We start from the raw sequence: 26,911 nt of genomic DNA on the forward strand, positions 1-26,911 counted from the left end.
GAAGGGCAAAGAGAGAGTATGAGAATAGACTGGCAACAAACATAAAAGGGAATCCAAAAGTCTTCTATAGGCATATAAATAGTAAATGGGTAGTAAGAGGGGTGGGGCCAATTAGGGACCAAAAACGAGATCTATGCATGGAGGCAGAGGGCATGACTGAGGTACTAAATGAACTTGGGTGTACAGGGCATAATTTCAAAATTTGCAGATGACACAAAACTTGGACGTGTAGTAAACAGTGAAGAAGAAATAGGCAGGCTGGTGGAATGGGCGGTTATATGACAGATGAAATTTAATGCAGAGAAGTGCGAAGTGATACATTTTGACACGAAGAATGAGGACAAGCAATATAAACTAAATGGTACAATTCTAAAGGGGGTGCAGGAACAGAGAAACCTTGGAGGTATGTGTGCACAAATCTTTGAAGATGGCAGGGCAGGTTGAGAAAGCGGTTAAAAAAGCATACGGGTTCCTGGTCTTTATAAACAGATGCATAGAGTACAAAAGCAAGAAAGTTATGTTGAACCTTTATAAGACACTTGTTCGGCCACAACTGGAGTATTGTGTCCAATTCTGGGCACTGCACTTTAGGAAGGATGTGAAGGCCTTAGAGAGAGTGCAGAAAAGATATACTGGAATGATTCCAGGGATGAGGGACTTCAGTTATGTGGGTAGACTGGAGAAGCTGGGGTTGTTCTTCTTAGAGTAAAGAAGGTTGAGAGGAGATTTAATAGAAGTGTTCAAAATCATGAAGCCTTAGATAAAGTAAATAAAGAGAAGCTGTTTCCATTGGCAGTAGGGTCGAGAACCAGAGGACACAGATTTAAGATGATTGGCAAAAGAACCAAAGGCGACATGAGGAAAAACTTTTTTACGCCGTGAGGAGTTATGTTCTGGATTGTGCTGCCTGAAAGGGTGGTGGAAGCAGATTCAATTGTGGCTTTCAAAAAGGAATTGGATAAATACTTGAAGGGAAAAAATTTGCAGGGCTACGGGGAAAGAACGGGGAAATGGGACTAACTGGATTGCTCTTACAAAGAGTCAGCATGGGCTCGATGGGCCGAATAGCCTCCTTCTGTGTTGTAACCGTTCTATGATTCTATGACATACAGCCATGCATCAGCGCAGATATTGGCACTTCAGTGGGTCCTGTTAGCCAAATAGCTGGGTTGGCACCTGGTGATTAACCACTCACATGTGAGCACGAGCAGACACTGATGGCAAGGGCAGCTGTGGAGAGTCTACATGGAGGGCGCTTTCCTCTCCAAGATCTGCTCAGCTCTACACAGATGCTGAATGCCGGGGGCACAATCTCCACAATAGCAGAGAGGATGGAGGAATCCAACTTCAACATTAGCGGATTGTTGTCGCAGTTAAGTGCAAGAACGTCTGCAATAGAGAGAGTGGCAGTCTCCATCGAGCTTCAAGCACAGCTCTCGAATGAGTCTACGCAGGCTATGACAACGGCCATGCAGACTTTGGATGCCAACAAGCCTGCTGCCTTAAACAGGCTGACAGATACCTTGTCCGCGGCCTTACAACGTGATACAATTGTTCACCAAGCTGCTGTCCAGCAGAGTGGTGGGAGTGATGTGGTGCTGGCCCAGGAGATGGATGGTGGCGAAAGGGGACACGGAAGTGGGAACTCCACTCAAAGGCTCCCATGTCTCATCCGTTGCTCCCCTCCCCCCCCAATCAACCAGTACCCGACATGCTGCCTCATCTCCCGAAGGCCGAGTCTACCCCAGCACAGGTGCTGGTGGAGCAGTCTTTGGCGGGGCCCTCACAGGCTCTAAAACCCAGCTATCATAGGTCAAGAGTATCTCAGCACTCAGGGCAGGGATCTGATCATCCTGCCTCTAAACCTGCTGAAGCCACAGGGGATGCACCACATTGAAGCAGTAGAAAACATAATGTTAAGCAATTGTAGTTCACCAAATATATATAAAAGGGTGTTTGAAGAAATGTTACGTTGTTAATTTATTTTTTTTCATATTGGCTCATTAAATTTATTGAGTATCACCACTTCCACGTCTTGGCCATTATTGCGTCCCGAGTGTGAAGTTGTCCTTTCATTTGCTTCATCTTGAATGACAAGACATGACTGGAGCCATTGAGCGGCTGTACAATGGGTGTATGCGTGGTTGAAGGACTGTTTTGTGCAATGGGAGGGGTGGGAGGGTTTGGTGGTGGCGCTGGTGGCGATTGTTGCAGCTGGCCTGAGTATCTCAAATTCTTTATTTTGCAACTCTCATTATGAGAACCTGTTACAGATGAGAGCATTCCTGGCAGCAATGTGCACAGCTGGTCTGGCGATTCGTATTCCTCTTCCTCATCCTCTTGTTCAATGTTGTCGTCAACTGACGATGATTGACAAGTGCCTTCATCCTCCACCTCGAAACCTCTCTGCTGCCCTATGTTGTGCAGGACGCAGCACACCACGATGATTGTGGACACCCTTGCTGGCTAGTATTGAAAGGCGCCTCCAGATCGATCCAGGCACCTGAAGTGTATCTTCAACATGCTGATGGCTTGCTCAATGACACATCTGGTGGTCATGTGGCTCTGGTTGTAGTGCTCTTGTGCCTCATTGGTGGGGTTCCTCACAGTTGTCAGGAGCCTTGTTTGAAGGGGGTATCAAACGAGCCAGCCCTTAAGCCTGTCCCCTGTCTGGGACGTTGGACCAACGCAAGGTGAATTAATCATCACAACTGCCAGGGAATCTGGCACACACTTGCAGAAATCTCCTCTGGTGGTTGCACACCAGCTGCGCATTGATGGAGTGATAGCCCTTTCCATTTATGAACACTCCTGGTTCATGCGGAGGTCCTCAGATTGCTACGTGTGTGCAATCGATTGCGCCCTGCACCCGTGGGAAGCCAGCCAGAGAGGTGAAACCCACTGCCTGCTCATTCTGCCTGTATCATCGTGTGGGAAGTTAACATAATCAGACGCCCTGGCAAACAAGCCGTCCCTCACCTGTCATATAAACTTCTATGCAGATGATTGACACACCCTGGAGATGTCATCGGTGGCGCCCTGGAAGGATCTGGACTTGAAAAAATTGAGGGCAGTGATGACTTTTAACTGCGACAGGAAATGCTTGCCCATCAGGTCCAGCAGGGAGCAGCTCTTCCTGAAGGAGGTTTCAGATGTCTGGAACCACCTGCCGACTCAATCTGAGCCTGCGTAGGCACTGCTCCTCAGAGGCCCAGGAAGCTCAGCCTCTGCCTGTATACCCTCTCATGTTGGTAGTACCTCCTGTGACATTGGCCCCTCTGTTGGTCCCCTCTCTACTCTTCAGGTCCTTGTTGCGCACCTCTGTCTTGTGCGCCAGCAGATCCCAACACAGCACGAGGTGGATGCTCATTTTCTGCCTCCCCAGAGGTCCCCTGGAATGCATCCATTGCGCTCCCCATCCTGACCTTGTAAGTTTGAGAGGCTGCAAAGTCTTCCAAAAGCTGTCTCAACAAAGAACTCTCAGTCTCAACACTAGAAGAACTTTCAGCCTCACGTTTGCCTGAGAGAACTGAGAGACCAACTGCAACGCTTGAGCTTTTATTGCCATGTGTCAATCACTGGTTTAAAGGGCCAAATCAACTTCTGCATGAATCTCGCCTCCGTTTCACTGGCGAGTTTGAGAAGCCACGGGAAACCCATGCAGGTAAGGTTAAATTTGTTCCAGGCTCAGAATCCACAAGAATTTGCCTACCGTAAGTATTTCAAGGAGGTAAATTGCCCCGTTAACGATCCGCCCGCTGGCATTAATAAGGGACTTTCGGGTTTCATATGTGTGCTAATCCCGAAAGTGGGCTGGTTGGAGCCAGGTTGCGGTCTTGCTGAAGAAATCAACAATTTTTACTCCCCACCCGCCCCCAGACCAACCATTCTTGGGGGTTAAAATTATCCCCTGAGTTTCTGGTTAATGGTGACCCCCAGGATATTGATGGTAAGGGAGATGGTAATGCCATTGAATATCAAGGGGAGGTGCTTGGACTCTCTCTTGTTGGAGATGGTCATTGCCTGGCACTTGTGTGGCGTAAATATTACTTGCCACTTATCAGCCCAAGCCTGGATGTTGTCCAGGTCTTGCTGCATGTGGGCTCGGACTGCTTCATTATCTGAGGAATTACAAATGAAGTTGAACACAGCGAACAGCCCCAATTCTAACCTTATGATGGAGAAAAGTTCATAGATAAAGCAGCTGAAGATAGTTGGGCTGAGAACGCTGCCCTGAGGAACTCCGGCAGTGATTTCCTGGGATTGAAATGATTGGCCTCCAACAACCACAACCATCTTCCTTTGTGTCAGGTATGACTCCAGCCACTGGAGAGTTTTCCCTCTGATCCCCAATGACTTCAGTTTTATTGGGCTCTTTGGTGTCACACTCTGTCAAACGCTGCATTGATGTCAAGGGCAATCATTCTTACCTCACCTTTGGAATTCAGGTCTTATGTCCATGTTTGGACCAAGGCTGTAATGAGGTCTGGAGCGAGTGGTCCTGGCGGAACCCAAACTGAGCATTGGTGAGTAAGTGCTGCTTGATAGCACTGTTGACGATTCACTTTGCTGATGATTGGGAATAGGCTAATAGAGGGGTAATTGGCTGGGTTGGATTTGTCCTGGTTTTTGTGGACAGGACCTAGCTGGACAATATTCCACATCGTTGAGTAGATATAGTGTTGTAGCTGTACTGCAACAGCTTAGCTAAGGGCGCAGCGAGTTCTAGAGCACAGGTCTAGGTTTTCAGCACTACAGCTGAGGAACAAAAGTAATTAATTGGCAGTGAAGCACTTTGTGACATCCTGAGGATGTGAAAGGTGCTACCTGAATGCAAATTCCTTTCTTTCGTCCCTTTAGGTGAACAAAATATTGGCGTAGCTGCAATCGCCTCAAAATATCTTAGGGGATTATATTGTTGTGGGTTTTTTTTAAGATAAGTTTCTAAAATATTTATTAATATTCCCCCCAATTTTTTTTAAGTGCTTTTAGTTATAATATTTAATCATTGAGGCCATACACGATGAAAAAAGACATGCAGTGAAGAACATCTGCAGCCAATTTGCAATGTTAGGATGACAGTGGTTGAAAAGATCATGACTGTCCTCAGCTTTTATGTCTTATCCCTAGTTGGCACTGCAGAATCAGAAAATGTGCTGCCCAATGTCATCGCACTAATGCATTTACCAAAGCACAGAGCTGACTGATGGCTGCCATGTGTCCAACCTTAAGCCCATCCTGGGAGTCACATAAGTTACCATGTCTCTGTTACAATGGTTTGATGTCTGAAACTCTTGGAATAAGTAAACGTGGCAAGGTTTTCAATTGCACATTGCATCTTAACTGTGCTGATGGGTATGGAAGAGCTGTAAGGTTGTGTGAGAGCTTTGTATGGGGGAAACCGTAAATGTGGAACAGCTCCACAGGCAACACTTTGTAGCATGGGATTTTAGACCATCTACCTGGTACGGAGTACTATTGGATCGTTGTACTTTTACAGATTCTTTATTGTATGCCACATCTGTTCCTGCAGGTACTGTGGAAAGCAGTGAACTGGGCTTGCACCTCCTGCCACATTTGGTGCATTGCTCTCCTCTAATGAGGAGGCCCTGCTTTCTCAAACAGAGTAACCTTCCTCACATCCACTTCATGCAGCAGCATGGCCACTTCATCAGCCATCAACAGAGGAGGCAGTGCCACTCTACCTTTTGCCCACAGACTGCATTTTGTGCATCCACACTGGGCCTGGTCCATAATTTATTTTCACCCATAATCCGCCCAGCCCTACAACCCCATGCAAAAGCTGGAAACTTTTTACAATGAGATTTGAGCAGTGCCTTGAAAGTCCGTCTGCTCCCAGCATTCCAGTTTTAGAACTCTTGCAGTTCTTAATTTTCTCCTTTTTATCCCTTCCTCTCCTGAAGGTCCTGCATCATAGACTAGCCCAGTTTCACTGGCAGTGACTACCTTCCTGCAACTCACCAAAGGCCCATTCTTGACATGCAAACCTGTGTAGTGAATGAGGTTGTTTTTCTGTGATCTGAACCTAATCCTGTTCTTACCTGATGTTCATATGTACATACTTTCTATCAGGGATCACTGGATAATGATCAAAAGTGGGAAACCTGCATTATTTTTGCCCTTGCTAATGCAGAGAACTATAGTCCAATTGTAGTGACTCCACTGCTCCTCTGGCTGAGCTGCATTGCTGATTACTGTTTCTTAAAGAAAATATTGACACATTCTATTTTATTGGACCAATTTTTTTCTATTATCAGATAGGATCACAGAACCATAGAATCTTACAACACAGAAGGAGGCCATTTGGCCCATCATGCCAATGCCAGCTCTTTGAAAGCGCTGTCCAATTTAGACCCACACCCCAGCTTTTCCCCCATAACCCTGTAAATTAGTCCTCTTCAAGTACATGCCTAATGAAAGTTCCTACGGAATCTGCTTCCACCACCCTGCAGGTAGTGCATTCCAGATCTTAACAATACCTCTGTGAAAAGGTTTCTCCTCCGTTCCCCTCTCGTTCTTTTGCCAATTATTTTAAATCTGTGTCCTCTGGTTACTGACCCTATTGCCAGTGGAAACAATTTCTCCCTGCTTGCTCTATCAAAACCCCTCATAATTTTGAACACCTCTATTAAATCTCCCTTTAACACTCCCTGGTCGAAGGAGAGCAATCCGAGCTTCTCCAATCTCTCTACATAACTGAAGTCCCTCATCCCTGGTATCATCTTGGTAAATCTCCTCAGCACCCTCTCCAAGGCCCTGACATCCTTGGACACTTGACAAAGTTTGGTGCCCAGAATTGTACACAATGCTCCAGCTGAGGCCGAACCAGAGATTTCCTTGTTTTTGTATTCAATGCCTCTATTTACAAAGCCAACTATCCCATATACTTTCGTAACTGCTTTACCAACAAGCTTTATAACAATTTTAAATATGTGAACACGTGGACAGTATAGAGATTGTTTTTATTATTTGAGAACTAAGACCAGTACAAGACACAAAGGCAACTTTACATTTTACAAAATGAAATCATAAATCACTCATTGGAGTGTAACTCAAAAATGAATATTATGCTATTGTAGCATAAAGTTCTTGTGAAACACCAGTTGAATCAGTCTGTTGAACCAGACGGAATACACCTCAAAGGTGTATATGCATACGTGCTTTTTAGCAACATAGCTTAATTGGAAGTTTGCTTATCCCAAGGGAGAAGGCTCAAGCAAGAAAGCCCCAAAGTAAGTTTCATGTTCATGTACTGAAATATGGGCTTGCAAGTTTTTGGGAACTTCAGCATAAATGTAGTCATCAGCGGAGAGCTGGAAGGCTCCAGCTTGGTAGGTTGAAATCTTCAGAAAGTCATCAACCTTGGGTTGAGACCTGGCATAGCTTTTCAGCAACTCTTCTGGTTCAGGGTAATCGTTGTTCTTTTTTAAAATGGTGGCATAGAATTGCTGAGGGCGATTTAATTTGCCTTGCAAATTAAAGGTCACCTGGGCATAAACAAAGTAGACACCGTTGGTGGGAATCACCAAATAGCCGGCTTCATCATACTTCATGTCAGACATTTTGAAAGCATGTCCTCGTGTGTGCTCAAAGAGCAGATGGCTTGAGGTATTCCGAAAATCTGCGATAGGAAGACAAGCAAATGATTGACTTGAGTTTAGAAAAACAAAATATTAAAATTACAGAAAAATAAGACATTATTTTATCTTGTTTCTAGAAGACCAATAATGTATACATCAGATTTATACAGACAGACACAAAACTAGGTAAGAGAATCTTAAGAGAAAGGAAATGACACAGTTGCTAAATGGGTCAACCATAGTGCTGGTGACACCAATGCGCTGTTTAACGGAATGAAAATGGAGCACTCATTCCTGCCCACTTCCAAGTGCACTCAGATTATGCATGAGTGGTCAGAATAAAGAGTGAAAAGTGTGTGACTCAATCTATTTCAAACAGGCTGCAAGTTTTCAAAATACAGACAGCTGCCTCTTTGTATTAGTTGACTTTTACATCGATAGCAATCTTAAAGTCACATATCAGATGTGTGCTGCAATCACAGTACACACAGTTATCATAGTAGATTGTGTACAGTGCAGAATGTTGCACAAGAACATGAGAAAGCATGGAATGAGAAAGGCCATTCAAGCCCATTCCATCCATCGATGATGAACAATCATCTACCCTATCATGGATGCTACTGCGAACATTTAATTCCATAAACAACAGTTCTGAATAAATATTAATTCCCCAAAAGTTGCAGCGTGCCTTTGGCTTTGTGGTAGCATTCCTGCCCTTCACTCAGAAGGTGCAGGGTTTGAAACCTGCTCCAGGCAGTCCCAGCGAGTGGAAACCGGAGATTCAGCTCTGAATTCTAGGTTGACATCCAGCGTGATACTCTCGTCTGGTGGGTGTGGGCGGCCCCCACTCCCCACCCTCCTCAGACTGTTAATCAGCCTGCGAATCCTTCCACTGCTTCACACTCTTCTTCCACACTCAAAGCTCCCTGGACTGCTGTCCTCCACGGACAACATTTCCCCCGTCACCACATCCTATGCCCCAATTCCAGCAGAATTCTATCCCAAGGAGTACTTGGTTCTCGGTCTATGGGGCGGAGGGGAGGAATTCTCCTCCACAAAATCAGGTGCGATTGCAGCAGAGAATGTTGGAGAATTTGGGTGGAGAGGCCTATCATTGCTGCTGGCTGCTCCTTCCTCACCCAGGTGTCATGTGTGATTGGCATTGGGGGAGAAGGCAGGGCCAGGCCCGTGGTGGATTTTCCCTCTTTCTGCCTCAGACACCGCTGCTTTCCAGGGCAGGCATGTGGAAGGCAGCGATTGCCCATCCCCCACCCCTGCAAAGGCAGCAGAAAAGGCTTAGGATTCCCCCATTGGAGGTGGAAGACCTTGTCGCAGGCTCCTTCCCCTGCACTCAGCCCCAGGGACGTACCTGCTGAAGGCCTTGGACTTGGCTGCTCTTGGGTGACCGTCTGCCCCTTTAAGGACCCTTACGCCCTTTCTGGTGCTGGAGTTTCCTTATGCACACAAGCAAACTCCTTCTTGAGGGCAGGAATCCCACTGGGAGCCTGTTGTGCATACATAATGAGCCCAAGAAAATGAGTCGTGCTGGGGCGGATACAGAGGGGCGGGCCCTTCTGGAACTCTTGCCCGAAGAGGAAAATTACTCTCTTCTCTCTGCCCCCCCCCCCGCCAATAGCTCTGTAATCACTCAACATTTATCCAGCTCCATTTTGAATGAGGTGACCTAATCTCACTTACTCCGAGTCTGTTTCACACTTTCAATACTTGGGAGGGTGGAGAATTCTGCTCATCTCACTTATTATTTTAAAATGGTGTCCTTCAGTTTTGTTCTAACTGACAAAATCAAACAACCTTTTAACATTTATGTCATCGATGTATCTCAGCATTTTACAGGCCTGGATCCAAAGAACATAAGTTCACCTGGGCAAGTCTTTTCCTTCTGTGTTTCTGAACTCCGAACTAGTTGGAACATAAATTTGACTTTCATTTTTCATATTTGTATTAATTTTGATGTAACTTGACCAAAATTCATCCATCTAGTTAAGGCATGGCAACAGTTACTGTCACCCACCAACTGCCACCCATGAAGATAGTGATGAGTCCGAGACCTGACCAATAAAAATATGTTTTTCAAAAAAATTAAATGCCACTTTAATACTGACCTGCAAGTGCAGTAAAATGAGCAATTGGCTTCTCTGTTCTCACGACTGAGTTCTTGAGTGTATCACTTTCAGTGATCTGAAAATCTGAAAATATAGATTTTAAGATGGAACAGTTGAACAAACCCAGGTCACCAATCAAAACAAAAGTAGCTTCTAGCTATTTTTCAAGTTTAAAAACATAATTTATTTCTTCATATTGAAACTACTTTTTTGTATCAGTGGTGCAGAAAAACTCTCTGATACCATCTCATGTCTGTGGTCAGGTTACTGGATCACCTATATCATTTCTGTGCTACACTTCCTCAGAATAAAGGCAATTAAACAATATAGAGAATAAAACAAATGTATTTTATAACAATTAAAATCTATATAAATACATTTTAATATTCAATTTTCAACCACTTTTAATTGTTTATGAAGTATCTCGGCTACTGAGGGTCTGTACACAGAGGAACTATTGTTTGCATTATTGGTTGCATGCACATAGGCCTGGTAGAATTGCATTGTACGACTGACTAATTTTTTTTTCTTAATAGGTATCAGATAGAGCGTGAAGCTTATCTGGTAAAAGAGTGATAAGCTATAGTTATTTGCACTCCTGCAGAATCAAAAATCTTTCCTTTTTGCAGTGTTTTCCCCTCCTTCTCTAAAGGAGAGGTGGGATATAGTTCTATGAGCACTGGCATCTTCCAAGTACTGAGATCGTTCTTGTCTGTTTGCCTTGATAGTAAGTGCACTGGGTTATTCCACCACGTGTGGAAAGGTGAGCATCATAGAAAGGTTACAGTACGGAGGGAGGCCATTTGGCCCATCGAGTCTACGCAAGAGCAATCCAGCTAGTCCCCCTCCCCTGCCCTATCTCCGTAGCCCTGCAATTTTTTTCCTTTCAAGTACTTATCCAGTTCCCTTTTGAAAGCCATGATTGAATCTGCCTCCACCACCCCCCACCCTGGCAGTGCATTCCAGATCCTGACCACTTGCTGCGTAAAAAAAGTTTATCCTCATGTCACCTTGGGTTCTTTTGCAAATCACCTTAAATCTATGTCCTCTGGTTCTTGACCCATCCGCCAATGGGAACAGTTTCTCTCTATCTACTCTGCCTAGACCCTTCATGATTTTAAATACCTCCATCAAATCTCCTCTCAACCTTCTCTGTTCCAAGGAGAACAATCCCAGCTTCTCCAGTCTATCCACGTAACGAAAGTCCCTCATCCCTGAAATCATTCTAGTAAATCTTTTCTGCACCCTCTCTAAGGCCTTCACATCTTTCCTAAACTGCAGTGCCCAGAACCAGACATAATACACCAGTTGTGGTCGAACCAGTGTTTTATAGAGGTTCATTATGACTTCCTTATGTCTCTATTTATAAAGCCCAGGATCCCGTATGCTTTTTTAGCTGCTTTCTCAACCTGCCCTGCCACTTCCAACAATTTGTGCACATATGCTCCGAGATCTCTCTGTCCCTGTACCCCTTTTAGAATTGTGCCCACTAGTTTATATTGCCTCTCCTCGTTCTTCCTACTGAAATGTATCACTTCGCATTTTTCTGTGTTAAATTTCATCTGCCACGTGTCCGCCCATGCCACCAGCCTGTCCATATCCTCTTGAAGTCTATCACTATTCTCCTCACTCTTCACTACGCTTCCAAGTTTTGTGTCATCTGCAAATTTTGAAATTGTGCCTGTACACCCAAGTCCAAGTCATTCATATATATCAAAGAAAGCAGTGGCCTTAGTACCGACCAATGGGGAACACCACTGTACACCTCCCTCCAGTCTGAAAAACAACCGTTCACCACTCCTCTCTGCTTCCTCTTACTTAGCCAATTTTACATCCATGCTGCTACTGCTCCCTTTATTCCATGGGCTTCAGTCTTGATGACAAGCCTATTATGCGGCACTTTATCAAACGCCTTTTGAAAGTCCATATACACCACATCAATTGCATTGCCCTCATCGACCCTCTCTTTCACCTCATCAAAAAACTCAATCAAGTTCGTTAAACACGATTTGGCTTCAACAAATCCGTGCTGGCTTTCCCTGATCAATCCACACTTGTCCAAGTGACTGCTAATTCTGTCCCGGATTATTGTTTCTAAACGTTACCCCATCACTGAGGTTAAACTGACTGGCCTGTAGTTGTTGGGTTTATCCTTACACCCTTTTTTGAACAAGGGTGTAACATTTGCAATTCTCCTGTCCTCAGTCATAATTGAACCTGATACTGATTTCACTCAGGTAACTAGTACTTATCTAAATATGGCGAAAACTAAGGTGGAAACAACAGAATTTGCTTTTACTTACTGGAATAGGTGATATTCTTCATCTTCATCAACACTTGATTATTTATGTCCTTCAAAACAAAAAGGTAACATTTGTATCAAATGAAGTCTTTATTTTTCTGTCATATTTTTGCATTTTTTTAAACCATTTTTCCACAGGGAGGATTTGGGAAAGGGGTTACATCTAATGTTGGGGATTTTAAAACCAATGTGTATTCTTATGAGCTTTTTTTAAAAAAAACATCCAGACAAAAGGTTGGAAGTTGCTCCTCACAGTGACCAAACAGTAAGCAATTAGTTAGTTTGTCTGGGTATTTTAAAAACAACCTCTCACCATCGTGTTGGAAAGCCTTTTGAACTCTTGGTCTGTGAGAGGGACAGGCTTTTTGACACAATGAGAAAGGCTTTTAAAAGTCGGAACACAGGTGCCAAAAAAGCAGTCTGGCCTTCAAAAAGGGCAACAGCAATCAGGCAACAAAATGGCTGCTAAGAGAGAAGGTTCTGACTTAAAGTAATAGGACAGAATGCAAAGGGGTTATTCTGTTTAAGTTAAATAAGGCGACACACTGAAGTCGGACAGCATCACGTGTTCTTTATTTTGCATCATTACACGAATACACGTTGCACCAATTGAACTAAATGACTCTGATCACATTGGTTGCTCTGTACATTTCACCTTGCTGTGGAATAAAGCAGCTTATGATTTACACCAAGTTTCACCTCATCTAGTGTTAACTCGGTCTGTTTTCTGAGATTGCAAAAGATGTGAGCATCCAGTTGAGTTTGCAAGAAGATGCTATTGTTACATCCCCACGCTGTGCGATTGTACAAGTAGATTTATGGCACAGTGAGTCAACTCCCATAGAGGCAAGGCACGAAGACTGCTTAAGGGTGCAGCTGACACCACTGAACCACAAAAGGTATCTATGGCAGACCTGAATCATGTAAGAATTTCCTTATTTAAATCACCAAATAAACATGTCACCACCATCAATGTTCTCCTTCAATACAATCAAAAGCTTGGAGAATATAAAATGAAGAGAATTGAGTGCCTACCTCCTTGAGCACATAAATGTAGAAAAAGATGAAACCACACATGCCTGCAATTGTGAGCCACTGCAGAATAATGAGAATGGTGAGAAGCAATGGGCTGCAACTGTGCTTTCCAGCCAGCGTGCTCTTAGAGTTCCTGAACATCGAGTCTTCTGGATCCGTCGAGTTTTGCTTCTGCATTTTGAAAACACCTCTATTCGCTTTTTGAAACTTGAGTCAGTTTTCTGGATTGCTTTCCCCAAAGGGCTTTATAAACCTTAATAAGTGTATGACGTGTTGGAACACTCCAATCCGAACTTCACCTTCACCGAATGAGTAAAATTTCAATTGATGAGGAGATTAGATTATCTGTAAAGATGCACCAATAGTGACTGCTGTCATTATGATATAATCTTGTTTACCTGGGGTAAGTAACTTCCCCACTTTTAAAAATGGTAAACTACTTGTGTTAATGACTTTGATTTTAACTGTGTCATATTTGTGGTCTCCCAAAACTTTTCTTCAGTAGGAAAAATGGGTAATTTTCACAATAGTCCGAAAATGTTTGTAATCTTTCAACACGAATTATAAATTCTGCAGTTTAATGTAAAAGTCATGTATTTCAATATATGGAAATACAGATATGTGATAAATAATATGAAAGATTGTTTGCAGATTTTAAGATTGTTGATTTTTTTTGACCTATATACAACTATCTGTTTCTAAAAATGTTTTTATCTGTATGTTTGTCAGTTCCTATGGGCCTTCAGAATGCAAGCTGAATATCAAACAGTATGATACCTACCACTACATGCACCTGTGAGACTCCACCTCCAAAACTCAGACCAACAATGTCACTCGATGGTATCCCAACCTGACCTGGGAACAGAGTAACGGTGGTAATGTGTTTACTTTGACCTTCCAATTCTTCCTCTCTATTTGACCCACGTTCTATCACTGGAATATGGCTCATCAGGCCATCAGTTGCTGACGAGGGGCCAGCTTCCATGCTCCAGGCCCTGGTCTACCCACGAGCAACGGTATAGGAGATCGACAAATATGATCAGGTTTTCTGTGTCAACTTTTTTCTATTTTAAATTCCTGTGTTCACATTTGTAATGGGTTTATCTTATGTAAACTCGTCACCCTGTTATTGCACAGTCTGCCTAATGGGTTCTCACAAGTTGCTCAAAATGCTTTCTGGAAAGAAACTTTTCATTGCCCTTTGTTTCCTCAGTAACTAAAATTTCTACAGTTCAAATTAAAAGTGTAAGCAAAATAAGAACAACATATTTTGTGATCACGTGATTAAATTTATCCATTAAATTGTATTCTAATGTCTTAAAGGTTTACTTGGCAACCGAAGACTCTCCCAAAAGCCTGGGCTTGGACTTGATATTTTCTCCTAGAAATGTAACGATGTGAGCTGAATTTGGATTGGGCAGTCTGAGCATATGCAACGTATCTAATTTCCCAGGATGCTTTAGTACTGTTCAATTAGGTGTACTGATGGAATGCTTTTGTTTAGTTTCTGCAGTGGTAGCCAATTTGTGCACGGCAAGGCCACAAACAGCAACAAGATAAATGAGCAGCGAATTTGTTTTTAATGATGTTGGTTGAGGGATAAATGTTAGCCAGGGCATCAGGAGAACTCCACTACTCCTTTTCAAATAGTGTCATGAAACCATTTACATCCACCTGAGAGGGCAGACTCAGTGTAATATCTAATCTGAAAGCCATCACCTCCAAAAGTGTAGCACTCACTCAGTGCTACACTGAAGTGTCAGCCAAGATTATGTGCTCAAGTCTCTGGAGTGAGGCTCATGCCCATGACCTTATAACTCCGAGGGAAGAATGCTGACACTGAGCCAAGGCTGATAATGTTGGCTGTGTTTTTATTTTTAAAACAGAGAGGCTCTGTGCACGTGTGAGTGTGTGTGCATGAGCGAAGGTGAAAAAGACAGACAACTGATTGCAAACCTGTTGTAGCTTTTGTTCTACAAACTTCAGAGTGCATTAAGCTAAGAGAGAGGAAGACTTTCTTTGCTCATTAGAATTGCGTTCATTGTTTCATTAAAAAATTGAATTTTGAAGCAAATAACTTCCACTTATTTTACTTGATTATCATTTGTATTTTGTTGACAGAATAATCTGATTATCACCTGTGTTATGTTGTCATTGAGAAAAATGTAAACATTTCAATTGCTAACAGCTATCACACAGAATGAGGTGTACACAAAATTTCTTATCTTATTGTTCCAAATTAAAAAAGACATGAATTGAATTTTGAAAGTTCTAATTACCATCTGTGTTTTGTTGCCAGATAGTAATTAAGATGTTTACATCTTATAGCTGAGAGCGACAGAGGGAGATAGAGATAGAAACAGAGAGAAACAGACTGATACAGTGATGTGTCAATTACAAAACGCCAAATATACTAATTACAGGGATCCCTAAGAAAGTCAAAAGCCACAGCTGCCACACCGAGGATTTCCGTCTCCCCAACTCATTGCTGTGAGACTGGTGCTGTGCGCTTCCACTCACTGCTAACAGACACCAGGGGCTCGATTTTCAAATGGCGGTGGGATGGCACCTCGGGGGGGGGGGATCAATGGGCGCGCGGGTAACCCGACTAATAAAATCTTACCGTTTCCCACGCGATCGCGAGTTAATTGGTGGCCCTTAATGTGGCTTCTGGGTTTGCCGTCCGAAAGTGTGCAGTGGGCAGACTGCACACCCACATGATAAGCTGTCAGCTGGAGCGGCTCTATTTAAAGGGCCATTGCTCCAAAGGCTTTTGCTGCAGCAAAAGTGAGTACACTTACTGATTCTCCTGCATTCTGTGTGCCAGAACACCCCACCACCCCCCCCAACTCATTCAGCACTGTTAAGACTACTCCATCACATCACTCCTCACACCCACTTAAGGCTCATCCTCAACTTACCTGCACTTCCTCACCTCCCCATTAGTCATCCCACCACTACCACTCACCCCAATCCTCATCCAATGCGATGGCTCTTTCACATACTCACCCTCTGATGCATCTCTTTCATGGTCAGCCTCACCCAAAGTAATGCATTCATCGGTTGGCCACTTCACCATCACTCATTCACACGTCTGTACTTTCTCCCCTTCTAGGAGAAGAGAGCACAAAATGCACGCGAGGGGGTGAGGTCTGGAGGAGGGCCACAACAAACAGTGGTCCTCACACATGTGGAGCAGGAGGCGCAAGAGATCAGCTTCACCCTCGAGTGCCTGTCCATCGGGGACGCTGAGACTGGCAGCCCACAAACGTCTGGTGATACAACTTTAACATTCATCACACACAACATGAATTGATGTTAATAATACTTGGTATCTTCAACACCTCAGCATGCTCATTGCAACATGACACATCTGTGATGATGCTTAATATTGCCTTCTGTTCTCTTACAGGCCCTTCAACGACCACAGTGACGGCAGAGGGCAATTCCTCAGAGGAGCTCCCGGCACCTGAGGGCGCACGGTCACGTCTTCGTGAGCCATCCACCAGCGCAGATACTCACACCTCAGTGGGTCCTCGTAGTCAGTTAGTTGGGTTGGCAGCTGGTGAGTCATCACACACAAGTGGCAGGGGCAGCTGCGGAGAGTCTGCGTCAGTGGGCGCACCCCTCTCCAGGCTCTGCTTAGAAAGCATCTAAGCATTCAAGGCATGAACATGAGCAACCTGCCACTACCTCTGCTGCAGCCACAGGAGATGCACCACGTAGAAGCAGTATGAAGAGGAAGGCTAAGGATTTGTGATCACGAAGGGTATGCACAAGGGTGTCTGACACACTGTCCTGTTTTTCATTTATATTTGATTTTTGTAAAATTCACATTAAATGTTATCATTCTCACCACTACTGCCACGTACTGCGCAATCCTGACTGGCTTTTGTGATAGGGCCCTCTCATGAGCTTCACCATGAACGGCGACACTTGATGTCAGCCACTGGGTCACTTTACAGTGGGTGTATGTGTAGTTGCAGAACTGTTTTGTGCAGGGAGGGGGTGGATAGCCTGGTGTGGGTGCTGCTCTTTCCAGGTGGTCTGAGGACTGGACTCTTCACACTTTCTGATGTTAGGAGAACCGTTCACGTATGAGTGACTCCCTGGCCTCACGAGCAGCCAGGTGAGCCGTTGCTCTGGCCATGGGTTCGTCCTCTGCCTTCTCCTCCTCCTCCTCCTCAATGTGGATGGCAGATGTGGATGGGGCCTCCTCAAGCAACACCCCTCTCTGTTGCGCATGTTGTGCAGGACACAACACAATACTATAAAGCGTCCCACTTGTCTGGTGCGTATTGAAGCGCTCCCCCAGAACGATCAAGGCACCTAAATTGAGCAACCCCATAGCATGCTCAATTGTAGACCTGTTGGTGACGTGGCTGTCATTGTATCGACGATGTTGCTCGGTGATGGGGTTGCTCAGAGTTGTCATGAGCCATGTGTGCAGGGGAATCCTTTATCCCCGAGGAGCAAGCCCTTAAGGGTGTTCAGTACGTGGAAGAGCCCCGGCATGTTGGATTCCCTCAGAATGAAGGAATCGTGGCAGCTGCCAGGGAATCTGGCACACACTGAAGGCATCTTTTGCGGTGGTCACAAACAAGCTGAGTGTTGATGGAGTGATACCCCTTTCTGTTAAACAGTCCTGGCTTGTGCGGAGGTGCTCGTATTGCTATATGGGTGCAATTGATTGCACCCTGCACCCGTGGGAAGCAAACCACAGAGTGGAATCCCACTGCTCTCTCCGTCTGCTGAGGTCATCCAAGGGGAAGTTGACGTATTGCGAGGCCCTGCGGAACAAGCCGTTGGTGACCTGCCTCATGCACTTGTGTGCAGACAACTGAGAGACCCCGGCGATGTCACCAGTAGCACCCTAGAATGATCCGGAGGCGAAGAAGTTGAGGGCAGTGGTAACTTCAACAGTGATGGGTAATGAGATGCCGCCAGGCCCAGCCGGGAGCAGCTCGGCATGAAGGAGGCTGCAGATGTCTGCGACCACCTGGCGATTCACTCTCAGCCTCTGTATGCACTGCTCCTCAGAGAGGTCCAGGAAGCTGAGTCTTGGTCTGTAGACCCTCTAGCGAGTGTAGTGCCTCCTGCGACATCGCTCTCTCTGTTGTTGCTATCTGTACTCTTGTGCAGGTGATTGTGGCGCAGCACTGTGTTGTGGAGCTCCAAGTGACAGAAGTGCACACCATGCCTGGTGAGACTGGTGATGATGCTAGTCCTCAGATGTAGTGGTGAATGCTGACATGGCGCCCCCCCACCCCCATCCTGATGGTGTCAGTTTGAGGGGGTCCGAAAAGTTGGTAATTATGTGTCAACAGAACAATACTGAGTGGAAACAGAATTTTCAGTGTAATCACAAAGATCTCCCAGCCAAATGTTTGTCTGAAAGAACAGAGTGCCCTGCTGCAATAACTCAAATTTTATCCTCATCTGTCAAACATGCATTTAAGTGTCCAACTGGCTACAGGCTGAAACATGTCTCCTAAAACATAGAGTGTTTCCCACAGCACGGGAAACACGCTGAGGCTGAATGACAATCGGTCCCATTCCTCAATCACCATGAAATTAACTACTTCAAATACTTAAACTATCTAAATAACTGTGTTAACTATCATCACAGCCCCAGGACATTGCTGCAGGAGTTCCTCAGGGCAGTGTCCTAGGCCCAACCATCTTCAGCTGCTTCATCAATGACCTTCCCTCCATCATAAGGTCAGAAATGGGGATGTTCGCTGATGATTGCAGAGTGTTCAGTTCCATTCGCAACCTCTCAAATATGAAACAGTCCATGCCCGCATGCAGCAAGACCTGGACAACATCCAGGCTTGGGCTGATAAGTGGCAAGTAACATTCGCGCCAGGTAAGTGCCTGGCAATGAGCATCTCCAACAAGAGAGAGTCTAACCACCTCCCCTTGACATTCAATGGCATTACCATCGCCGAATCCCCCACCATCAACATCCTGGGGGTCACCATTGACCAGAAACTTAACTGGACCAGCCATATAAATACTGTGGCTACAAGAGCAGGTCAGAGGCTGGGTATTCTGCAGCGAATGACTCACCCCCTGACTCCCCAAAGCCTTTCCACCATCTACAAGGCACAAGTCAGGAGTGTGATGGAATACTCTCCACTTGCCTGGATGAGTGCAGCTCCAACAACACTCAAGAAACTCGAAACAATCCAGGACAAAGCAGCCCGCTTGATTGGCACCCCATCCACCACCCTAAACATTCATTCCCTTCACCACCGGCACACAATGGCTGCAGTGTGTACCATCCACAGGATGCACTGATGCAACTCGTCAAGACTTCTTCGACAGCACCTCCCAAACCCGCGACCTCTACCACCTAGAAGGACAAGAGCAGCAGGTACATGGGAACAACACCACCTGCACGTTCCCCTCCAAGTCACACACCATCCCGACTTGGAAATATATTGCCGTTCCTTCATCGTCGCTGGGTCAAAATCCTGGAACTCCCTTCCTAACAGCACTGTGGGAGAACCTTCACCACACGGACTGCAGCGGTTCAAGAAGGCGGCTCACCACCACCTTCTCAAGGGCAATTAGGGATGGGCAATAAATGCCGGCCTCGCCAGCGACGCCCACAGCCCATGAATGAATTTTTTAAAAATCCCGCCGGCTTTAATTGCCAGTGAGACTTCCGTATGCATGAGGCTTGTGCACACACAGACACGTCTGTGGGGAACCTGGAAGTCGGCGGGTTGGAGCCGGCTTCCTCACCTGCTCAGGATTTCCCCGATTTTTGGAGCCCCCCACCCCCAACGCACCCGCACTTCAGCTTGAAAATCGAGCCCCAAGAATCTACCATTGAACCAAAGCTCACATTCCCACCCCCAGTTGTGTTAAACCCTATCCTCTAACCCTGGTTCAGCTGAAGACTACACTTAGTAATGATTCACCTGTGCACTGTGTCATGGAGGAATGACTAGTTCTTATCTAAACATATGCTTTCAAATTAGATACATTACATCAACATGCAATAGGTCACAGGATACTTCATTTGTCAATGACAAGATGCAAATTTAAAATCTAAAATACTACTGTTACGTTTGGACAGTTTTACTCTGAGAGTTCCCTCATGCTCAGCATCAAAAACCACTTGCATAAATGAGTCCTCACTCCCTACACCAAGTGTATCTTTATATTTCCAATACCTGATAATGCAGGAAGCCTTGGGGTCGAACTCAAACTATTATCACTATTTTTAGCATCCTAGATACATCACAAGACCTCTTGATTTCTTGGAATTCAGAAAGCAGTAGAATAAACATTCAATCAAGTCATGGCTTGGGCTATAAACTATTCAACAGGTTCATCAATAATAAACCATAGCAAAGACAATACAGCAGCTTACAATAACATAATAATATTTTGCGTGGCTTAATCAATCATTGATTTAACTCTGTAAACTTGAGCTCATCCAAAACTTTGCTGTCGGTATCCTAACTCGCACCAAGTCCCATTCTCCCATCACCCCTGAGTCATTGGGGGAGCTGTTTTGCTCCAATTTTACTTCAAGGTGACCAGCACCTTTAATCTTCAGATTTCGATTTGTGAAGCATTGACAATCATGATGAGGGAGTCAATAGACTCTGGAGAGGGACCACTGGATTGGACATAGGCTAATGTGCACTCATATTCCAAAAGAGTGATAAAAGAGACACTGGCAACTAAAGACCTATCAGTCTTACTTCAATTCTGTGTAAAATAATGGAATTGATTTTCAGGAGTAAACTTTAGGATTATCTCTGCAACAACACCTGGCAAACTGCAGTGAACATCGCTTTAGTTGGGGAAGATCCTGTTTGATCAATCCCTGATTTCTTAGAGGAAGTGACAACGCAAGCGAGTGCAGTAAGCGCTATGATGTTGTGTATTAGACACTTGATAAAGTTCCACACAATAGGTTACTAGTTAAGTTTCACGCTGTGGGAACTCAGGGAAACGTTGGGAATGAATAAGAAATTAACTAATGGCTAGAAAACAATGGGTCCTGGTTAAAGGAGTAATGTTGGGGGAAAGTACTGAGTGAGGTGTCCCAGGGCTCAGTGTCAGGACCAGTACTATTTCTAATTTACATCAATGACTTGGATTCAGCAATTCAATGCAAATTGACCAAAATTGGCAGACAATACCAAACCAGGAAGAATAGTGGACTGGAAAGAGGCAAGCAACAAATTACAGAATGATGTAAACAAAACTTAAGTAGGCAAAAGTGTGGCAGACAGAAATTTAACAAGTGTTCGACAAGTGTGAAGTACTGCACATTGGAAAGAAAAATGGGTAACATGCTCCATGACTGGTGTTGATATAACTAAGACTGAAGTTGAAAGAGACCTCGGAGTCTTAGACTTGGTGCTTAACATATCCAACCAATGCATAGACGTAACCAACAAAACCAACAGGATGTTGGAACGATTGAGCCAGAACAGTAGAATAGAAGTCAGAGGAAGTCATGATCAAACTGTACAGTTGTCTAGTCAGATAACATCTTGTGTCCTGTTCTGGTTGCGGGGAGACATTCAAGTGCTAGACACAGTGCACAGAAGAGCCATGGGATTGGTCCTTGGTGTCAGGTGTATGAGTTATGAGGAAGGAGAGTAAAGGAGGCACCTGAGGGTTGATCTTATGGAGGTGTGTATGATAGTTAAGGGAATGGAAAAGGTAAATCTGTAATTCTAATTTAAATTAAACAGTGAGAGTTGGACAAGTGGACACAAGTCCAAACTAGTAAAAGGTAATTTTTAGGACTGATATCCATCAGTTCTTCAACACTTGGAATGGACTTCTGGGCAGTGTGGTGGAAGTATAGACCTTGGATCTTTTATGAAACAATTAGTTGCAGTACTAGGGGAGTGTAGGGTTATTCTGGATGGACGAATTAAGATAGGCTGATTCTCTTCCTCATCCATAAGTATCTTATGATCTTGTGATTTAGTATAGACAACAGGGAAGTAATGTGCAGACTCTTATTGCTTCAACTGAGGTAGGTGCATTTGTTCAACAAGAAGTTGGAGTGAGCAATCTAATTGTGCCAGGAGACAATTATTATTATCTGTACCAATATCCAAACTGAAAACTACTGTAGGGTAAGAGGATTACTTGTTAGCTTCATTACCTTGCACCCTCTGTAAACTTGAGCTCATCCAAAACTTTGCTGTCGGTATCCTAACTCGCACCAAGTCCCATTCTCCCATCACCCCTGTGCTCGCTGACCTACATTGGCTCCCGATCCCGCTTAAAATTCTCATCCTTGTTTTCAAATCCCTCCAGTGCCTCGCCCTCCCTATCTCTGAAACCTCCACCAGCCCTACAAACCTCCAAGATCTCTGTTCTCCTCCAATTCTGGCCCCTTGAGCATCCCCGATTTTAATCGTCCCACCATTGGTGGCTGTGGCTGTGCCTTCAGCTGGGTCGGCCCTAAGCTCTCGAATTCCCTCCCCTAAACCTCTCCACCTCTCTCCTCTTTTAAGACTTCTTAAAACATATCTCTTTGACCAAGCTTTTGGTCTCCTGTTCTAACATCGCTTTGTGTAGTTCGGTGTCAAATTTTGTTTGATAACACTCCTGTGAAGCACCTTGGGACGTTTTGCTATGTTAAAGGCGCTATATAAATGCAAGTTATTGTTGTTGTGTACGTATGAAGTCACCATAAGTTTTGGATTTTCTTTGTTGTCAAGTTGGATTTCTTTCTCAATTCAAATCTTCAGACTGAGCCTTCAGTTAAGATTGAACAGGCTGGGGTGATTTTCTCTTTCAAAAAAAGAGAAGACTGAGAGGTGACCCGATAGAGGTCTTCAAAATTATGAAGGGGTTCAATAGGGTAGACATGGAGAAGATGTTTCCACTCATGTGGAAATCCAAAACTCGGGTCTATAAATATAAGATAGTCACTAATGAATCCAATAAGGAATTCAGGAGAAACTTCTTTACTTAGAGAGTGGTGAGAATGTGGAACTCGGTGCCACATGGAGTGGTTGAGATGAATAGTATAGATGCATTTAGGGGGAAGCTAGATAAGTATATGAGGGAGAAAAGAATAGAAGGATATGGTGATAGGGTGAGATGAAGTAAGGTGGGAGGAGGCTCGTCTGGAGCATAACCACTGGCATAGACCTGTTGGGCCAAATGGTCTGTTTTTGTGCTGTAATTTCTATGTAAGTTTCTGACTGACCATATTTGGCAGTACAGGGGACTTTGGGGAAGCACCTGCCTTCCTCTGCTGATTATGCAGCCTACCAAACCTTGGTAACTGATTAGCAAATAAGCGATTTCCTGAATGTATTCAAACACAGGGTAAGTTTTAAGTTATCACTAAGTTACAAGTGTGAAGGGAATATGAAACTTCCATTTTTTTTTACTGGAATGAATGCTATTATTTCTATACAATGAATTGCTCACCATAAGTAAAAGCTTGCAAAGGGGCTTTTTTCAATGTTGTTGAATTCCCCTGTTAAAACCCAAACTGAATATTAAAAACCAAAGTCTGATGTTTTATGATAAGACCTGGAAAGTTGACACAGGGTACAATTCAAACCATGTCCTACGTTGCACAGTGAATTTACTTTTACTTTGGGCATTCCTCCTATGACTGGAACAATTGCTTTTTAGCTAGAAAGGAAATCAGACTTGTGACATAATATAAAATCATTTAATATAATCAAATTTCAATATTTTTCTTTTTTGTTTCCCTCCCCCCTCATCATATATTATTAGCACCTGAGGTCAGAAACACAATGGGCAGAATTCCACACTGCTTCAAATTCCACAACAATCTTTTCAGATATATAAGGTTTATGTATAACAATCAGACTTCTGAAAATCTGAGGGTGGGTTTTACCTACCTGTGGGTGGTAAGTTTCCCTCCTTACCTTTGTTGCATTTTTCACTGCAAACAAATCAGATTTTTAGTGGCCACCTGTCCCAAATATGCCTGCCATTAGCATTAAAGTGATCAAGAGATGGGCTATGTCTTTTTAAAAAATCTTGCCTCAACTAAATCTCAGCGGAGAAACTACGCCATGTTCTCCGCAGCCTTCAACATGTCATCGATGACGACGAACATCTCGCTAAGGCCATCCCCACGCCTCCACTACTCGCCTTCAAACAGCCACCCAACCTCAAACAGACCATCGTTCGCAGCAAATTACCCAGCTTTCAGGAGAACAGCGTCCACGACACCACACAACCCTGCCACGGCAACCTCTGCAAGACATGCCAGATCATCGACACAGATACCACCATCACACGAGAGGACACCACCCACCAGGTACATGGTTCATACTCCTGTGACTCGGCCAACGTTGTCTACCTCATACGTTGCAGGAAAGGATGCCCCGGAGCATGGTACATTGGCAAGACCATGCAGACACTGCGACAACGGATGAACGGACACCGCGCAACAATTGCCAGACAGGAGGGTTCCCTCCCAGTCGGGGAACACTTTAGCAGTCAAGGACATTTAGCCACCGATCTTTGGGGAAGCATTCTCCAAGGCGGCCTTCGAGACACACGACAACGCAAAATCGTCGAACAGAAATTGATAGCCAAGTTCCGCATCCATGAGGACGGCCTCAACTGGGATCTTGGTTTCATGTCACGCTACACGTAACCCCACCAGCAAGGGAAAAAAAAGTTATCTGTTTTTAATACTGTCTCAAATTCTCTCTCTCTCTGCCTTTCGGGTCTCTTTCTCTCAGTCTGTGTAATTTGACACAATGTGTATTCAGCATACTGGGACCTACTGTTTTCCGTGGCTAACCTGTCTGAACACCAACGACACCTTTGATTGGTGTGATGGTGTCCCAGCCTAATATAAGATATGCGATTTGAGAAGCTCTCATTCACTACTCACCTGACGAAGGAGATAATCTCCGAAAGCTTGTGATTTTAAAATAAAATTGTTGAACTATAACCTGGTGTTGTAAGATTCCCTACACATTTAAAGGGGCAACATCATTGTGAAAATATACAGCAAACCTCCTGTTTCTTTACAAACACGTGACAAAATTCTTGCTTTTCTTCCTTCCTAAACAAAACAGATTTGCCAAAGAGTTTTTTTAATGAAAGCAGTGCTCATCTAAATGTGGAAGTTTTGAAACAGGTTATTAATTCCTCCCATCCAGTGATAGCCAATTACTTGCAACACTGACACTGGTCGGGAAAGAAGGTTTTCCCAAGGAATTATGACTGCCACCACATGAGACACAATACCAAAAGGAAAACCAAGCCACACCTTCACAGATCATGAAGTCTGCTCCATTTTACTTAGTATGCAGTTCCTGTTCTCACAAACAGAAACCCTGTGAACAATATCCTATTTTACCATCGAGTAAAATGTGTCTTCTAAAATATTAATCTGAAGAGAGATCAACCGTATAAACAGGCTAAAAATATTCACAACGATTCATTTCAGCAACTTGATGGCTTTTCTCGGCAAACAAGGTGCTGCAAGGTGAGATGAATTATGTCATGTTTTCCTGCCTGAGGTAAGACACACCTATTTTGCAAATTTAAGGTTCAAATCCCGTCAGAAGCCTCACTTTAGATTAGGTTCATTTGTATAAGCAAATTGTATTTACAAGTTGCATAATATGTAGCTTTCTACTTGCTTTCCACTGCAGGATTTGTCAATGTTTCAGCAAGCATTTGTCGAAACAAAGGAACCCAATCTGGAACTAACTTATTCCGTGGATTCGTGCATATGTTTTTAATTAGTGCTGAGGTTTCTACAAAGTTCATCTTTTAATAGCATGTCTTCTTGTGCAGGCCATTTCATTCAAAAACAATGCACTACAATTGCCCAAAAACCCTCCAGAATAAGGACATTAAAATTTGTGGAAGAAAATATGTGAAGTGTATATCTGTTCATGGGTAGATTTTTGCTTTTTGTTAAAAACTCATATATGATTCAATAAATATGAAGGCTTTACATTATTCAGAAATGTTTAAATAAAGCCGATTTATTTATAGTATCGTGGATTGTTTTCAATAAAACATTCAGGGCTGGATTTTCCTACTCGTATTACTTGCCATTAACTATTCCTGGTTTTGAGCCTAAGGACTGAGAACAGTGAGGTCCTACTGAGTTCTACCTGAGATCCCAAAATACCTCACTATTAGGTTTGTACAACATGTCACATTTTCCACAGGCGAGATTGTTTTTCTTGGCTTTGTGACTAAATTGGTGAGGAAACTCCTAGGATTACTTCCTGTTCTTATTGAAGCAATTGGAACATGAGCATGCATGCTTGAGGTCAAATGCATATTTCCTGCCTTTGTGTTGCCTCTATGATGATGCCAACAGCTTGAATGAGAATATTTATAAAATCAACAGAAATAGACAAAACAATCCTAAAACAGTCAATTCTGATTCCTTTTGACAGTTCTAATTTTGCAGTTTTTTTGAATAGCAATGTAGAAAACAACTCACATGTTGTGCTGCTATTCATTGCACCGTGTACTCTGAGCATTCACCCTCAGTGAACTCCTGGATGAATTCAGCAGCTGATTATATCTATCATAAATCACTGTATGGATCTAAAAGTAGAATGGATGAGAATAGTTATGCAGCTATGCATTAAGGATGGACAATAATGCTGGCCTTGCCAGCGATGCCCACATCCTATGAATAAATATTTTTTTTAAAAGTAGCTATCACAAAACCTGGAATGGATGAGTGTAACTGTATGATAGTAGTTATTTTTAAATTTTAAACTTTGTTTTCTGCATTGTACTTCTTTAAATGCATTATCATCTTTAAATGGGTAAGCAACTGTCTTAAAATAATGCAAGAAGTAACATGCTAACCAATGCAT

The 26,911-nt window shown here is 43.8% G+C and overlaps 1 protein-coding gene across 1 annotated transcript; it reads right to left on the bottom strand.

The window, feature by feature from the left end:
* Window positions 1-6,999: 6,999 nt before the first annotated feature.
* On the bottom strand, window positions 7,000-26,855 carry LOC137300402 (tumor necrosis factor ligand superfamily member 15-like). Its single transcript, XM_067969480.1, has 4 exons — window positions 26,527-26,855; window positions 12,028-12,076; window positions 9,725-9,808; window positions 7,000-7,642 (listed from the first exon to the last, which is right to left on the bottom strand). Exons 2-4 carry the CDS (start codon window positions 12,053-12,055, stop codon window positions 7,215-7,217), a joined length of 540 nt encoding a protein of 179 aa, XP_067825581.1. The 5' UTR covers window positions 12,056-12,076; window positions 26,527-26,855; the 3' UTR covers window positions 7,000-7,214.
* Between the last annotated feature and the right edge of the window lie 56 nt (window positions 26,856-26,911).

Source organism: Heptranchias perlo, chromosome 31 (assembly GCF_035084215.1).
Source record: "Heptranchias perlo isolate sHepPer1 chromosome 31, sHepPer1.hap1, whole genome shotgun sequence".
NCBI lineage: Eukaryota > Metazoa > Chordata > Chondrichthyes > Hexanchiformes > Hexanchidae > Heptranchias > Heptranchias perlo.

Coding starts and splice junctions, on each gene's coding strand:
- LOC137300402 (XM_067969480.1), bottom strand. CDS start 12,055: ATGAAGATGAAGAATATCACCTATTCCA. Junction 9,809..12,027: donor GAAGAATATCACCTATTCCA/GTAAGTAAAAGC, acceptor CTATATTTTCAG/ATTTTCAGATCACTGAAAGT. Junction 7,643..9,724: donor TCATTTTACTGCACTTGCAG/GTCAGTATTAAA, acceptor TTCCTATCGCAG/ATTTTCGGAATACCTCAAGC.